This window comes from Pleurodeles waltl, chromosome 4_2, assembly GCF_031143425.1.
Source record: "Pleurodeles waltl isolate 20211129_DDA chromosome 4_2, aPleWal1.hap1.20221129, whole genome shotgun sequence".
Taxonomy (NCBI): domain Eukaryota; kingdom Metazoa; phylum Chordata; class Amphibia; order Caudata; family Salamandridae; genus Pleurodeles; species Pleurodeles waltl.
The window spans coordinates 106,765,360-106,783,943 of record NC_090443.1 but is presented as its reverse complement, the minus strand read 5'-3'; the positions used below and the strand labels follow the sequence as shown (position 1 = coordinate 106,783,943).

Below are 18,584 nucleotides of genomic sequence, written 5' to 3'. Positions count from 1 at the left end.
CCTAGGCCTGAAAAGAAAAAGTAATTATAATAGAATGCATCGCCATGTAGGATTTATGGTTCTCCTTCAAGGAACTACTTAGCACCTGGTGACTGTGGATTGGGTGTTTATATGTAGTACTACCGAAAGACAAATGTTCAGCTGTTTAAAGGGATAAAACAGTGTTCAGTAGATGAGTTTTATTGCTGTGGCTGATGTTATTAATCAAATGTTTCACTTGTTCTTAGTCATTTAATTAGAAGCACACGACGTTGAACCAGATCAAAAACACATTACAGTATATTGCTCAGTTCTGTTGCACTTGGAAGATTATATCGTTAAAACTATTTTCGCCCATACTTTATAATAGTGACCTAGATGACTCTAGAGGACTAGATCATTATCAGTACTGTAGCCTCTTACTGCAGTGTTTCCCAATAAACCAAGTTTCAACGTTCTTGGCTGCCATCTGTACATTGCCTTGAGGTCCTCTATATATGGGGTTTAATTTCTACCTATTTTGTGCAGTCAAAACTTTGATTTCCTACAATATTTAAATTGGCAAAAAGATGTTGGATTTTGTAAAGGTTGGAGAGACATTTGTGCTATAAATTAGGTTTCAAGAACCTTTCAATTAATGTATGAAATAATTTGTAAATACATCCTTACCTTACTGAAGATATTTCAAAGAAAAAGGAAAGAAAGAAAACTATGCAAATATCTTAATGTTAGTTTTTATGTAGTGATAACCAGTTTTTATTAAAATGAAAGATTTTACTAATTCAGCCATCGATCTCTGCTTTTTAATTTTTTTAAATCTTTTAAGGAATCCGGATAGGACGCCTATCGTTTGTATAGGTTTGGTAAAAATAAAAAACAGTGCCTAACTAGTGCGGTTCATGTGTTTTTCCATCTGTTATATCTATAAATTCAGTGGAGTGGGTTTAGTTCAGAGCTTTTAATATGAACTTGTACCTTATTCGCAGAGGTGATGTTTCAAATTTGAAAAGATCTGTGAATGTGTGTTATCTGTTTTATTATCAGCCCTATGTGTGTATGTTGGGAATTAATGTATTGTATCATGAATTTTCCTTCCTTGGAATAATGGTATTAACATAACTAAAATAAAAACTGTGTTTTGTGTCTAAATTAATTTCTTGCATACACTGAAGTGATGATCTTACCTTCTATTTAAACGAGAGAGTAAACTTTGGTTATACTTGGTAAACGAAATGTCACGCATATTAGACTTGCCCTCCTTGGCTTCATAGGCAAAAAGATAGTGTTCTTTGAGGTTAAACTATAACAATTCTAAAAGTATAGAACAGTTATTTCAAAGGTCTTTTGGTTGTGGCAGAAGAGGAGCATTTTTACTTAATTGATAAGCGTTCCTTCTTTTGTGGAATGTGACATTTTTGATTATCTTTGTTTCACTAACAGTCTCATCTTGTGACATCAATAACAATCTTCTTTTCTTTTGCATGATTAAAAAAAACAAGGGTTGAGATTTTAAATGAACGAATATTTGCATCATTACTTTTAAACCCAGTTTAAGACATTATGCCATGATTGGGGGGGGGGGTGGACTCGTCTCGTAAAAATGAAGAAAAGAGGGTTCTGCATTCTGAACGAAACAGACTAGCTGTGAGTGAGTTAAGTTTTGTTTTTTTCTTGTCTTTTTAGGTGATATCACACAGAAGGGCTATGAAAAGAAGAGAGCGAAACTACTGGCGCCATACGTTCCTCAGACGCAAGGTAGGTTTGTTGGTGTGGTGATATTTATATGGGATCTGACAGTAATATTTACCTGTAAAATGTAATAAATGTTGGCCACATCCATCATCAGACATAATCACTTTATGGTTGAACATAAAAAAATAGTAATTCTCAATTTCTTGCCTGTAAGGTAGGACCCGGAGCCCCGTTTCACATTGTGAGTAAAGGGAATGCCTTTTTAGAACAGAGGAGGATGGCTCATTGATTAACATTAGGATAGATGTTGTTTCTACACTAGAGCATGGCATCACACTCCTTGTCCTGCTTTCTTCTGATTTACAGGTTAGTGGGCAAGACTGCCAGAAGATAGTAACTTAACATTCTAGCTCAATGGTCTTACCAGCTTCATACTCAGTCTCCAACAGGCTAAATGCTAGCTCATCACATTACCAAAACTTCTATTGAGTATTCCACAGCTGTCACCCAGATATTTACCCCAGCAGTATCAATGTGAAAAGATGCGCCTGTGTGTCAAGCTATTGTCTGACCTAACAGTCGCCGTTCTGCTGTGTGGCCAAGTGGGTGTCAAGTCCACAAGTACTTTAATCTGGGCCCTTGGAATTATGCATCAGGGGAGTACGAAATTATGCAGCAGCGTTGACTAAATTATGCAGGAAGCAAAAAGCAAATTGTGGTATAATGTGTCATTTTTTATGCTATTACTTCATTATCTTGTCATTTTTTGTACATGGAAATACTGTCTGGGCAAAGGTTTCCTCTCATTAGTACCAGTTTAACAACCAAATACTGGAAATAGGAACAGAAAGACAACTGGTTAACTTTTGCAAAGGGCTTTCCACTACGCCCGAACCCAGGTCACTGCTTTTTAGTAACTTTTGACTCGTTTGAGCTAGAAACAATTTTTGTTTTGTTAACATCTGCAGATTATGGATCAGGCACTGGATTATGTGGCTAATCTATATTTTTGTGAAACTGGGTGCCAGCGGAATCGCATAATTCCAGTAGCCTTCATGTTAACCTATATATGTATTGTTGGGATGTGCAGCTTAGTTAGCAGCAGTGGTTGGTATTTGGGGAGCAGTTGGTCAAGTCTGGTTTTCTTGTGCGCATGGAGTTATTGGAAGGTTTAGTTGAGATAACTGAAAGAATGTTAAAGAAGTCTGTGAAAGAGGGCTGTTTCATAGCTAAGGACTTTTAGATTGTGCCTCCTTGTTTCTAGGCCCATTTTATTTGGATGCAAAGAAATCTATCTCTGAATATTCGTGCTTTATTTGAGCACACTTGCAAATATGGGTTTATCATTTTAAGCGTATAATTGTGAATTGTTGTGATGACATGATTAACCACTTGCAGTTTAAATGACTGGAGAATCTGATCAGAGATCGACACATTTTTTTAAGTGTATCACTGAGCACTTCCCTTCAACTGTTCTTTATTATGCATAAATGGATTTTACGGCAGAGAATGCTGTTTGACAGTAGGTTCATCAGATAACAGTCATTGAAAAGGCTTGAGAGGCAGCCAGCACCATTTAAGTGGTGCACGCCAGCTTATCCTTGCAAGGCGTTTGGTAGATAACATCTCTACTGTTGCTTTAAGTCTGATAATTTCACAGTCGATGAGAGCATCGAGGAGATACGCATGTGCTGCAAACTAGTTTAAATAGCCCAAGAAGAAAGAAACCGTTCCTTCCTATCGTGAGGGACAGTTTAATTTCTATTAAAGACACTGGGGAAAAGATTATGCATTTATCTTTCTTCTTTATTTTGCTCGGTAGTTCAAATTAGCAACAATATATCTAATTAGGACTAAAACGCGCATGCGTTCTTAAAGTAAATCAACAATCCCTCAAATAACTTCCAACTGTCCACATAACACATTACTCAAGAAAAAGCACTTACTCTTTCAAAGTGCTTTCATCGTAAACCTATGGTCTCTTGCTTAATTTAGCACTCATGCTTTTGTTTTTGTTAAAGAGAACGAAATTTAAGAAAACAGAACTACACTCTGTAAATACCATAATTTTGATCTGCTAGGCAAGGTTATCAACGGTTCAAACACAGCGCCGTACTTTAATGTAAAAAATATGATCATCCTCAATTAAATAAAAATATCCTTATTTTTCTGGCAGGATATAAGCTTAACAGGTTCAGGTGGGATAATATTTGCCTTTGTGTCATTTATAGATTGAATTGTGAATTGAATCTGTCCATCACAATATCTAGGAAAGTTTTTCATTCTGTGACTGTACCGAAGACTTCGATTATTCAGGTTAAAAGATTACTTACTAACAATGAAGCCGCCTTAGTCACAGATTTGAAATAAAACGTATTTCTGAGGACCAATCAGCTGCATTCAGAATGTCTTCTAAACAACCGCCCAAAGGAAATACTTTGGAAGCCAAGAGCTCCTCTCATTCAGCGGGTCCTAAACCTGGAATTATTTACCCCAGTCTCGTTCATGATCCAGTGTACCATTCTAGCTAGCGTAAGGAAGAAAACCGGCTTAAAGGTTTCCTTAATGGTAGCCAGCAATTAATACGTATATGGAGGTCTTCATTTTTACATTGTATCTTTGTATTTTCAGACAGTTCATCACTCAAAGCTAAGAATTGTCTGGTAAAGCTGAATAATCAACCATCCTGGGACACGATGTACCTGACATCTGAAATCCATTTATCAGGACATAAAGCACAACAACATCCAACTAACTTGTTATCTCGCTTCTGGAAAAATACGGAATATCTTGCCAGGATTCCAGAAGACGTTAAACCAGATTCACATGCCATAAACAGGTGTACCTGGGCTTAGGAGGAACTGAAAATAGTCTCTCAGAGTAGTCTACAGACCATGGGGTGTTCTCCCTCTGGCAATCCGTTGCACAGTAAATAATCTGGGATCGCTGATCTGCATGCATTGATGCTCCATATATTCCTCTGCCCACCCAGAACCTACTTAATGTTAGATGTGTCAAAGGCAAGCATGTCTATGCCAATCCACCGCCAGGAACCCTGGTTCTCTCCCTACCCACTGCTACTCTGCCGTTCTCCTCCACGTTCTCAATCCCAGCGCTGCACATGGCACTGCTGACACACCTCACAACACAGAGGGAATGTTAACATGCACCTAATGCAAGTTCGTATGCACTCTCCTACACCCAGCATCCACCACCCCTGAAGCGATAGCACTCCACTCGCTCACACTAATTAGTCACCCGTTCACACAGACCAAACATGACCCAGGCAAAATGCCACACTCACATGCATGTTCCTCAACAGCTGCTTGGTCACCGAACACGCCATGGGAGATATGGGACCTACTGCACAACCACAGTGTGTCAGCTGTAGCTCACAGAAACAGGACTAAAGCCACCCTCAGCACCAGACATCGCTGCAGCCATCCCCGCTGGCTACAAGATCACCAGGAAAGACCATCAGCACAAGCCTGGAGGCAGTCGCCATCTGCACCACCTATATGGACGTGCTCACCAGCTACATGGAACACCTCACATTCAAGAAGCGCACCACAGCCAACTTCTGCACAGGTGGAACCCTTGTATATAGACCACCAGCACCTCAAACCAATTTCTCCAGCGATATCAAAAACTTAGTCACACCACTCATCAACACAAGCATCTTCATCCTCCTGGGAGAAATCAACTTTAACCTGGAAGTCTGCACCTATACAAACTCTACAGCTCTTCTAGGAAACCCAGCCCTCACCCAGCACGTTCTGCATCCCCCCCACCCTGGTATACCCTTATTGGACTTATTTTTCTCCTCAATCAGGAACATCAGAGTCGACAAGCCTGCATCGGTGTTTTGGACAGACCAGGCTCTCGTCAATTTCAGCATTGCCATCCTGCACCACCACAGACCCACCATAATTGGACATGTCAGCTGCAGCTGGGAAAGCATCACAGAAGAGGACTGGGCTTCCGCACTCCCAGTCCGAGTACATCATCCACATACCGAAAGCCATGAACAGCCTCAACAGCCGTATTACTGCATGCGCCAACGCCCTGGCTCCCCTCATGCACAACCCAAAGGTAGAATCCCGACCACAGGAAGGTGGTGCATATGGGAACTCAGTCTGACAAAATGTAGTGCATGCAATTGAAATTCAAATTGAAAACAAGTCAAGATGCCACAGATAAGGGCATCCCCAACTCTGCCCTCAGCCACTATCACCAGCAGATATGGAACTTCAGTCACACAGCTCTTGCAGACCGCATCTATGCAGCACTAACAGCAGTAATGAAATCTCCAATATCATCCAAGATTCACTGCACCACTAGCAGCATCATCCCATCACAACGCCTGTGCAACAAGCTCTTGGAATTCTTCTGTAAGAAAATCATCTCCGTAGACTGCAGTGTTGACCCTCAACTGTTCCTAGTCACCATCTCAATATCCCATTAAGCCCAAAGAATGAAACCCTACCTCATTCCCCCGCTAACATAAAGACCATCCACTTAGGGAGTCCATCTGATACTTGCCCCAACCACGCCTTTAGCAAAGTACTCCTGCCGATCGACAAACCACTGGGAATGTGGCTAAGTCGATAAAACCCATCCTCATCTACTCAGCCACATCACTAGACACCTGGAAACGTACCATGATCACACCTCTGCTCAAGAAAACATCCAGTGACACAGCCAGGCTCGCCAACTGTAGAACAGTCTCCCTTTTACCATTTCTGGCCAAGGTCTTAGAGAAACTAATTAACTGATTCCTCACTGACCACCTCAGCAACCAACAGCTCCTTGATGTCATGCAGTCTAGATTCAGGCGCAACCACAGTACATAAACCGCACTGAACGCTGCAGTAGATAACACCTGCATGATCATTGACAGAGTTGATATGGCATCCCTCATCCTCCTGGACCCCTCTGCAGCATTTGAAACTGCCTCACATCACATCCTGTGCAATGTTGTAATCGAAGACCCCACTCTCTGCTGGATCTGCTCCTTCTAAACTGCCTTGAAAGCCCACAAACTCATCTGGGGAGTGCCCCTAAGTTCTGCGCTTAGCTCCACCCTCTTCAGTGCATACCTGATCCCTCTGGCCAATGTCATCCATACACACAGTCCACACTATGTCCTATGCCAACAAGACACAACTCGTACTCTTCCTCTCAGACATGTCCCCGACACAAGAAAGAGTTCATCCCCTGCATGATCGAAGTCCCTAACTGGATGAAATCCAACTGTCTCAAGCTCAACATGGACAAGACAGAAGTAGTGATCCTCGGCAAGAACATCACGCCATAGGACTCAATCTAGTGACCAGCTGAACTCACACACACCCAGCAGACACTCCAGGAACCTCGAAATCATCATGGACCATGAACAGGGCAAGACCATATAAGTCAACACCATCACTGCATCCTGTTTCCATACCTCTGAAAATGCAGAGGAAGATATTCAAATGGCTCCCAAGCAGCACCAGAAAAACAGTCAGTTGAGCCCTAATCACAGCAAGTTGGACTAGAGGACCACCTTGTATGCAGGGCTCACCAAGCAACTCACCAAAAGACTACAAACCATCCATAACTTGGTAGCCAGACTCATTCTCAACCTCTCACACGGAATTCTCAACATACTGCACCTCAGGGAGCTCCAATGCCTTCCGATACACACAAACGCTAATTTCAAGCTCTTTATATATACATTCAAGGCATAACTCAACTTTGACTCCTCCTACCAACCACACAGACATCCCTACTGCATAGGATTCCTGCTCACATACACCCCTGAATAAACAAAACCAGTTTAGGAGGACGGGATTTCTCTTACATCGCTTCTAAAGCATGCAACGACCTTCCACTCCACATCCGAGCCTCCACCTTTTAGTGAATTCTGCAAGAAGCTGAAGATTTGGCTTTTCATTTACCCAAGACAAAAAAGAGAGGGGAGGGACTGGGAGGTTAATGGTAATGGTCCAGTGTATAGTCTCCCAATAATGGTAATCACAGAAAATGAAAAGGTACACTGTTCCAAGTTAGCTTGGAACAGTGTACCCTTTCATTTTCTGTAATTTTCATTTACCCAGCCTGTCCTCTGCAGGGCTTAGCACATGCAACTGTTCAGCCCAAATATACCTTGCTGTGCTTGTGTGCTTTACAAATACTCATACCATTTTTGGTGTGATAAGCGTTTTCTTTACTTGCCAATTCAGACATGAAGTTCAGTATCCAATCTAAATTAGCTGTTGGGGGATCTAGGTTCTTTCCAGGGCACCAACAAGACCATCTATCCCATGCAGAAATGTAGTGTTTGTGGAATTCCCCGAGACCTTACTGATGAAGCTAGAAACTTGTTTCAGAAGCTCAGAAATATACCAACATCCTGCTGTAATCCTCTAACCCATCATTTGAAGGAACTCCACTAGAACCAACTGATGTAATCGCCATTCACATCCATCAGAATGCTCGGAAACTGGTAAGGAAGTATTGGAGAATCTGAAGAAAGTCTCTGAACTGGAAACCAGGCTTGCGATCTCTATAGTGGTATCACTAATATAAGATTGGCTTTCTTCCTCACTGTGCCATCATTCTCGTGATTATCGAGAATGGTGGTGAGGGGGAAGGCATAACCAAAATTCTTTGTACAGTATTGAAGGAATGTGTCTCTTACCTTCGCGAGAGGATCCAGTTTCCAACTGAAGAAACGGGGAAGATGATGGTCAAACTGTGACACATTTAATTTCACCTTGCATGGACCCTGCTTGTCCATTATCAACTAAAATATTTGAGTTCAGTTTCCATGTGCTGAAATGTTTCTTACCTCTGGAATTCAAATCTGTGTCCAGATTATAATTCCACAACAGGTATTCTGCTGATCTGACCTTCTGTTTACAGTCAGAAATGGCAAGCTTCATTGGCAAGTTCCTCTAGAGCTCACAACTTGGTTCCCCCTAGAATATTTAGATTGAGTCACAGATACTGTGTTGATCTTCAGCAGCACAGAACTGATGTAAGGTCCCTCTCTGAGTGTTTCACCACAAACAATGCTGCCAGAAGCTCCAGGTGTTTAATTTGCAGTTTTTACCTTTTCGGACCATAATCCTCCTGTGGTAATATTTGCATAATGAGCTCAGCATTCCGATTGACTTGCAACCGGATCTGGACCATGGCAAAAATGTCCTTACTGTTCAAGGCCTCCATATGGGGCACCCACCATTCGTTCTCAATCTTTGCCTAGGTCAGACCTTTCCTGAGGTATGCAGGCTTGAGTCTTTGAATTGCTCAGTAATGCAGCAGACCTGAGAAGATGCAAGCAGACCCACTATTCTGGCAAAGTGTTTCAATAAGATCAGTTGTTTTGTCAAGGTTTCACTTGGTTTCCTCCTGATGAGACATATTGCCCGGGGGGAGCTTCAGTGTTCGTTGCACTGAATTGGTTACAAAGCCCAAAGTAACCATCCCTGAAACTGCTTGATGTTGGAGTTCTGCATGTTGACCACTGATCCTAGAAACTGAAAAAGGGACATGCCTGTGCTCTGGTCAATCCTCAATGTGGCAGGATCCTGGACTATCAACAGAGTATTGCCCACGTAGGCATGAAGTTGCACCCCTCAGGATCTTAGGCTTTTTTTAATAACTTCCCCTGGCTTTAGGACTCCCCCCTAGGGTTCACCAGGCTGATATCAGCCCATATCCTCCACCATTTAGGTGTTCCTGTATACTTTGAACAGCCAGCTACAATATTTGTCTGCCCATTGATTTCTATAGCAGAAGACACCACTGTCTGTAAAAACTCACCACTTTCTGTAAAAACTCATCAGTATCGTCCATCAGGTTGCTTTTGAGAAGGAAGAACCTGACACTAAAATCTGGACTATGGTCCCCATACTGCAAAGGCTCTGGCACTGCCTGACCACCCAGCACCCTTGGATACAAAGCCAGGTGGTGCCTGCTGGATCCCGCACTACCCTTGCAAGTGACTGTTTAAAGCTCCAAGTTCTCCTAACTCGCTGGAGCTGTCAAATGTGAATTTTCTCCACACAATTTCTGAAGGTAAAAATATTCAGGCAAAAGAAATTGCAGACATTTGCTCCTGCTTCTACTCCTGGTCGATCCATCACAAACTTCACACACAAGTTAGGGCAAGCAAGACAGGAGTTTCAATTGTGCCTCGTTGCTTTTCTGCACCCTCTAGTGGGGCTGAACTGCCACTGCTCTTTGTGCTGCAGTGACTGTGCACCTCAAAAGAGTACTTCCATTTTCTTCGACTCCTTACATGGTGTGAAATATGCTGCAGTCAGGAAGCCAAGCCTCCAAAGATGGCCACGTGTCAGGGAGTCTATCTAGCTGGCTCTGTGAGGCATCAATTATACACACACAGAGGAAGCAGTTGCTTCCATGCTTGTGTGCTGCCTCTTGTGTCAAGAGTACTGCATGTGACGGCTTGTACAGCATGCAAAGTGGTCTCCAATAAAAAACAGTGTGTATGGACACATTCATATAAAACAAAAGAAAAACACTTACCGGGCTGCTGAGCAGCGAAGATACAGGAAGTGTATTTTTCTTAGGAAATGTTTTATATGGACCGGTGGATGTTCATTGGTGGATTGTTTTACTCTAAGGGGTCATGATAATTGTAGTCCTTATTGGATATGTTGCTCTTATTCTGGGCTACTCAGCAAATTATACAAGAAAGATAAATGCACAATCTGAAGATTTTATTTCAGAAATATAATTATTTAAGTCAATGTGAATATACAGTCAGTACGGCACATACCTGTTTGACAATCTTCCACATTGTAACTAGGAAATCTTGCTGCTCTGTCTGTCTGCAAATAGAGTATGTAGAGGTACCCTGTTTAGTAGAAGATTTCAGAGGAAAGACTTACTTTTTGCCTTTGCCTGAACTTACTGTTATGCCTTTCTACATATGGATAGTGTCATACAGGGAATGCCTTGTTCGAGGTTACTGAGATCTTCAAAGCAATTACAGATAGTGGTGCTTTAAATACCAAGAGTAGGTTGCATACTGGGCCATGTGTGACCTTTTACTGTTGAATGAAATGCATGTTGTACATTAAGTGCTTTATTTTGTAATTTGGCGGATGGGACACTCCGTCAAAACCTTGCAGATATCTTGTCTCCATATTGTAAGTGCCTAGGGCTGTAACACCCTTTTTAATAAGGTAGACGCAACTTCACGCAAGCTTGTAACAGATTAGCCAAATTGAGTTATTCCTGTCAGAACACGTTCGTTGTGCAGATTGATCATTTGATGTACATTTATTAGCAATGATAGGAAACCGACTGTTAGACCAGGCATCCTTAGGGTGGTCTTACCCTAGACTTGTTTTTGCCTTTACCTCCTGTTTTGTTGCTGCATCCTTTTGTTGGCCTGAGGACTCTGAGCACTTTACCACTGTTAATCAGTGCTAAAGTGCATGTGCTTCTCCCTTAAAACATGGTAACATTGGTGTATCCACAATGGGCATATTTAATTTCCCTGTAAGTCCCTTGTAGAGTAGTATACCACATACCCAGGGCCTGTAAATTAAATGTTACTACTGGGCCTACAGCACTGATTGTGCCACACACTTAAGTAGCTCTGTAAACATGTCTCAGGCCTGCCACTGCAGAGCCTGTGTGTAACAGTCTCACTGCCACCCCGACTTGGCATCTAAAACCTCTTGCCAAGCTCAGAACTCCCCTTTTCTCACATATGTCACACCTAAGGTAGGCCCTAAGCAGTCCATAGGTCAGGGTGCCATGTAAACAAAAGGCAGGACATGTACCTTTAAGTTCTTTAACTCCTAAAGTCAGTTTTATTACTGTGAGACCTGCCCCTCTCATAGGCCAGCATTGGAAATTCCTTATAAAATCTTTAAGCTGTAATTCCTGATCTGAGAGGAGTAGCTGCATCATGTTTAGTACCATTGGAATGGTAATAAATCCTCTTTACTGGTAAGGCCAGATGTACTATTACCATATTAGAAATGCCACTTTTAGAAAGTGGACATCTCTTTGAACTCTCTGCCCTGTCTGCCTACAGCCTATCTCCAGTACAGGTCTGACTTGGGCTAGGTGAGAACTACACTTGTGCATTCCTTTCAGACACCCGCAATACAGGATACTCAGCTACATTTGCATTCATCTTCATACTGATGGGTCTTCCTGGGAAGGAGGTAGAGAAGGGCTCGCACTTATATTTCACGGGGTAGTGACTAGAGTCCACACCAAGGTGCTGATTACCTCCCACTGGCAGTCTTGAGCCGAGGCTGACCTGTAAGTTGGACCTGTGCACTTCAGAAGAACTCTTTTGTAGTCACCCTGCTAGTGCTTAATTTGTAAATAGAGCTCTTCATTGAACATGCGGCTACTGCACTTAAATGTGTGAGCATGAAATACTGAGGTAGTGCAATTCTGAAGCCATCTCAGGCCTCTTTAAACCATTTACAGACACTCCCTGCCCATTCAGCTCACTCTTGCTTTCTCCCTTTGTAACGCTTTTTTGTTTTTTATCTTCCTCCTTCTTTCCCATGTGTCTTTTGCTTGCAGCACATTTTTGAGACAGAAAAATAAGTGCCGGCCATCAAAAATAAGTGCTGGTGCACCGCACCGGAAACCACTGGCTAAAATTAAGCACAGCACCCCGCAAATCAAAGGCACTTGTCAGTATAAGTACTGAGTCTCTTGACCTACTTAGACAGTTCACTCCTGGATCAAGAAGAAACTCTGCTGATGTAGTGGCTGTAGCATCAGAAGGATTGCCACTTTGCTTTGCCTGACTGTCACCAGGGACTGCTGCCCTGCTTTGTGAGCCTGCCTGCTGACCTCTGCCCAGCCCAGGGAACCCTCAAGCCAACTCCAGGGGCTTGCTAGCTAGCTCCTGCCCATGCCTGAGGTCTCAGGAGCAATACTGCACTTGTGACCGCAAACTGTTTTCTTGTCTGGCCCGCCTGCATTGCTGTAAAGACATCTCAAAGTGCGAGCCTTGCTTCATCTTCTCTGAATCAGAGCGTGGCCGCAGGACTCTTCCTCACTTTCTCGGGCGTACTGTGCCTAACACTGCTCCCCCAGCAGGGATGTCTGCACATGCGTGCCAGAGGAGCGCCACCACCCCTTCCTCACTTTGTGCCTCACCATATGCAGTCCCCTCCTCAAGCTACTGAGTGCGGCTGTTGCAGTTACTCAACCTACACCAGCCCGGCTGCTGCATCGCGACTCCTGCAGGCAGAGCAGTTCCTTGGGATCAGGTAGCGCGCCCGTCGACTCTACAGCCAGGAACCTCCACCATTGCAGCCAGCTGTATACCTGAGGAGAGGTGCACTCGCCATCGACACAAGCCTGCATCGTAATCTTGCAGCCAAAAGCACTGCATACTTCTTCTGCTGACATTGCATTACCGTATTCACCCTAATGGAGGGACCTGCAGATTTGCCTCTCACCAGTTCCCTTTTTTTTCCACAACCTTGCTACACCAGGACAGTGCAAGGCCCACAAGGAACGTTACCCCAGGCTGCACCAACGTTTCCGCTTCTCAAATTACTGAGACTATTTGGGAACGCTCAGCTTATTAAAGCATGGCTTTGATTGTACTGCTTGAATTATTGAAAGCAATAACTCAGAATGTATTGATTGGATCTTTTTACTGGTTTTGGTCTTGTTTTAAACAGATATTTTTGGAGTGTTTCACTGGGTTTGTGTGTGTGTTGAACAAATACTTTACACATTGCCTCTTAAGTTAAGGCCGATTGCTCTGCACCAAGCTACCAGAGGGTCAGCGCAGGTTAATTTAGGGTGTGTATCTGACTTAACCTGACTAGAGTGGCGGATTCTCCCTGGCTTAGGTGTATACCCTAGCCAACCAGAAACCCCATTTCTAACACCGACCTAGCACCCTAACCCTCACACAACTCCTAAACGATGTTAGTGTTGACCTCAAGCTACACAAACCTTAAAGGCTGAGGGAACCTGGCATCCTATACGGGATTTATCTTTAGATTGGTGGTGCAGAGATAACCTGGAGCCTCAATGCACCTCTCAACCCTTGAGGACTAGGAAGCGTTCAGGGGGTGTTCATGCCAAATAGTTAACTTCTAAGAGGTCAAGTGTCCCAGCCCAGCATTTGTGTCTGTGGATTGTGACTTGCAGCCTTGGTTCCATGCTTGTCTATCGAGGGCTGGCCCTGTTCACTGTCAGACCTGTTAGGGCTTTTATCCCTGAGAGTTCTCTCAGTCTGAGCTCAGCACACATCTTCTGAGGGCTGGTGGACTGTCACTGGGTGATCTAGTGAGGCGTTTAACCTCTGTGAGGGAACGGGTGTCCCTTTTCCGTACACCTCTCTAGGAGAAGAACACTGCACTGACAGCCGTTTATGGAATTTTTTGCTTAGCACGTAATCAGGTGGATGATTTGGAAGATTAACGGAGAAGCTTAACTTTTTTTGAAGTGCAAGAATGGACAGCCTTCCTAAAGAAACCTGTTAGATACTTGGGAGGTGACTTAAAGCAGTTTGGTAGGGGTGGGCCCCACCTGTAGTGATACTCCTTCACCTTTGAACTGAGCTGCCCTCCAGCTCCCATATCAGCGCTGTTAAAAAAAGAATCCCTTGTGTGTAGGCCAGGGCCCTTAGAAGTTCTGAGTTGTTGAGCCATGGCTGGCGCCTAGGGGCACAAGGGCGGTGCTCAGAGTGGGAGGTGATGACAGCTGTTGTTGAACCTGAAAGATGGGACAGTTTTTGCCCTCCCACTTCTGTACTAATTTGGAATCGTATAACAGCAACACCACATTCCCCTTACGCAGATGCAAAGCAAACTCAGCAGTAAAGTTATTCATGGGGAATGCCACCAACTGCGGAGATCAGTTAATGTGAGGCAGGCTTGAATCCCTGAAGGACTACTCCTTAATACGAATTTGATAACATTTTTGTATTTTTGCGGTCTTAAAAACACCTACTATGCTAATACCAAAAGGAACGGGATGCGTTCTATTTTACACCTGTGACCTCTGGAGAAGCGTAGGTGGAAATTCGGAGACCGTGGACTACCCTTTTCCTAAATAAATGAATGGCCTGAAAATATTACTTTTTCTGAAGAGTAATCTTTCACATTTAAAGAATTCTGTACTTTCTTGAACTTTTTTTTTTTTTTATGTAAATGTCCTCGCCATTTTCTTCACGGATAACATCAGCAATTGTGTTTCACTTGCTCGAGACAAACATATGTTTGTGCATGAATATATACGTGTGTGTGTGTATTACCCACTATTACCCAGGGGCATCTTGGTGTTAGAGCGAATGCAACAAAGTAGAGTGAGCGTTACTAGCAAACAGACCAACTGAGTTTAACAAAAGAGAAAAGTTTTCAGTCACTTGCTTAAGTGAGATTGCGAATACTTTAGGCACTTAAGTGGCAAACTATTCCAAATTGCGGAGCCTAGATTTCAGAACTAACTACTCCCTGGTCGAGTATGACGATGCAAGAGAATCTGGAGAAGCAACAAGGCTCATGACTTAATGATCGGGCTGGATGTAATGAACGATTAGGAGGATTAATAGGCTGGAATCTCTAAGAAGTTAAGCATTTTTCCTTACCTTGCAGGAGAGGGACAAGTAACCAAATAAGACTACCAGAGGGACTTGGACCGAGCCTTGGAATTGCATCCTGTAGCCATAATCGACCTCTGAACTCTATTCAGCTTGAGGAAATTGGCTGTAATTCAGTCCTGTACTGACAGCAGACAGTCTTTGGGAGGTCACTCATAGTCCTCAGCCTCCGTGTTAAAGTTGTTGAGGCTATTGCCAGAATGGCACAGCACCTGAAGTCGAATTCTCCGAATCAGCTCACTGAGGGGGCTGGACTTGCGTACTAAAAATGATGGATGACCGTATAAGTCCTTGAGGAGCACACATTTCCAAGGTCAGTCTTCAAGGAGAAAGGAGGCAAAGCTATGTCAGTGGAGCTAACCTCCTTAACACAAGAATGAAATGGTCAGTTGTGTCAAAGGCAGCTGGCAGTTACAGCTGATCGCTGAAACAAGACAACAGTTACATGAACATTCTTGCTAGGAAACATAATTTAATAAACATAGAAATTCGCTTATAAAAACCAAAGGTTTCAGGGACGTTATAGTTCGGCTCATATTTTAAATGTACAAAACAATAGAAATATTAGCTGCTATAGTTAGAGGTATCTCAATTAACTATAACTCGTGTCCTAAGGTAACTATACCTCACCCCCCTACCTCCCATTCACAGTTTTTTCGGCAAAGATTTTACTGCATTTATTACATTGATATTATCAATGACGTAACCAAATATGTCATGAGTGCCGTAATTTGTGGGCTAATTAGCAGTGCATGGTGAGGGCATGAGTTAGTCACCTTAGGGCATCAGTTATAGTTAGTTATCCGAAGTAATTATATAACTCGCCCTCGCCATGCACTGGTAATTGCCCCCACAAATTACAGCACTCATGACATCTTTGATAACATCATTAATAATATCACTGTAATATTTACAGTTACGTTTTTGACGAAAAAACGGTGCATGGTTAGGGCGCGAGTTATAGTCACCTTGGGGCATGAGTTATAGTTACTTCAAATAACTCGAACTATATCTGGTGAATTTCTATGGTTTTATGCATTTAAAATGTGAGCCTAACTACAACGTCCCTGTAACCTTTGTTTTTTTTCCTGTGAATATATATATATAAATATATATATATATATATATAGAGAGAGAGAGAGATATTCTTCTGCTCATAACACCTTAATGTAGGTTCAAAAAAATCACAAATTCCCTTAAAAATAGCAACAATCAAACCATGGCTACGTAGTGAAACTGAAATTTCCCTGAAATCAGCAACTTACGGTGAACTACACAAACAATAATTAGTACCTCTGCCATAAAAATCCACAGCTCCCCCACCAAATGCACTGTTGAGTGCAGATGTATATATTTTATTGTTCCATAAAAAATGTGGACATTTGATGTGTGGCAGGGTGCAGGAGTGTGACAGATCCCCATTCTTCCTGCTATGATATGCCACAGCTGTTCTTTGCTTTCAGGAGTTCATGTAAGCAGGATAAAATTTTCCACTTGTGGTTATTGATTACTCCCTGCTTACAGATTCCTCCTGCAAGCATACAATGTAGAGCAAGACCCACTGTAATAAATGAACTTAATTTAAATGAACAGTGAACATTGGCAAAGTCAATCATTCTCGTCTTTAGTAATAATTTGTAATCATACTGTACAGCAACACGGCTGAAGATAATGGTACAAAAGAAGAAAAAACACAGATGACCTGGATGTTGTCATTTGTAAGTGCATGGCAGCACTGATGCTGTTGAAGTCTGCATTTTTTTCTTTACCAGTCCAAGAAGGATTAGTAAATAAAAAGTTGCGCTATATGGACTTTTTTGATAGAGCGCTAATGTGTTTTTTTGATACCACTAATGCGCTTTAAAAAATAAATAAAACGAGGGAGTGGTTTGGGTTGGAAAGCGAGTTGGGGAAGAGGCAACATAGAGGGAGGGTGGGAAGAATGGGGAAGTAAATGGACAGTTAAGGGTGGGCGGGGAGGAACAAGAACAGTAACTGAGGGAGTGAGGATGAGGGAAGAAGCACACCGGCAAGAAAGAGGAACAAGAAGGAAACAGTTGGAAAACATGTGCACTCCCATAGAGAGCTTAGCCCAAAAAACTCACCTCAGAAGGAAGTACTGTAAGGACACAAGTAATGGGTCAATGCTCTAGGAGAGGGACGGACAGCAGAGAGGAAGGAACGCCCACAGAAGCTGACGAATAAGAAACAAGAAAATTGCCTAACAGTACAGCCAATCAATGAAAAATCACTGGGCGGGCTCCAAGCCCACTGTAAGCTGATAATGTCTTGCAACATATAGTGCATGTGCTGTTTTATGCGAGACAAACAAATGACCACCTGCTGTGCCCCTATGATGGAGACACTTGTAGCTCTGTTCAGCAGCAAAATATAATTTTTCCGGGCATGTTAATGTTGCCATGCTCACCTATGGAAGCTGCTTCTTTGTCTGCTGTAGCACATTAAATTACTTGTCATTGTTCTAAGGGTACTGTTAATTCTGGCTGATTTGCAAACAGCAATTCATGCACAAAACAGGACCACAGCTGGTGCCCAAGTTGTGCACACTTCCATTTTTTTCCTGCTACACATTTCACAAGCTAAACCTGGCAACATTTGGGTGGGGAACATTTACAGCATTGAGCGAGGGAAAAGTTGTATTTTCCCATTATTCCACTCAGATCTCCTGAACTCGTAATGGTACTGTATTATTGCAACCAAGGCAAAAATGAGCCTCGTGCAATCAGAAATTTCCAGTACTCTGCAGGAGCGCCCCCCCCATGTTTACAGGTTTCCACTGTTTCCTGAGTGCCTTGTATTCCTAATTGTCTTAAATATCAATTAGTGTTTCTAATGCTGCCTCACCTGGCAGATACACTATTAAGTGCATCTTCAATTTTATTCAGAGTAGAGAGATCATCCACGTAACCTCGAATTGTCTTTAACACCTTTCAGAATGTTTTAAAGATCTTAGAATGTTTACATAGAAACTCCACAACAAGCCCTGATGCTCTTCTTACTAGTTATCTGAATTTGTAGGTTACATGCTGATCTTACCTGAAACGGCAAATATTCTGAGAATTAATGTCGCAGACATTGAGATAGTAATATATTATATTGTACAATAGAATTTCTGTAGCGCTTCAAATCCATGGAGATGAGGCCACGTACTCGAATTTGCGTGAGGTTCTTGTGCAACCATTCTGAGTACGTAGTTGATATGATGTTGGGTGTAGTTTGCCTATGTAGGTGTAGTGTAATGTTCAGTGACCGGTTTCCAACATAGTCATGCGCTTGA

The 18,584-nt window shown here is 42.6% G+C and overlaps 1 protein-coding gene across 1 annotated transcript in view; it reads left to right on the top strand.

The window, feature by feature from the left end:
- Window positions 1–18,584, top strand: part of DIP2B (disco interacting protein 2 homolog B) — a 738,038-nt gene that overhangs the window by 185,825 nt on the left and 533,629 nt on the right. Inside the window, exon 2 of the mRNA XM_069230866.1 lies at window positions 1,663–1,734. Within this exon, the coding sequence (XP_069086967.1) occupies window positions 1,663–1,734 (72 nt within the window). The remainder of the gene's footprint in view (window positions 1–1,662; window positions 1,735–18,584) is intronic.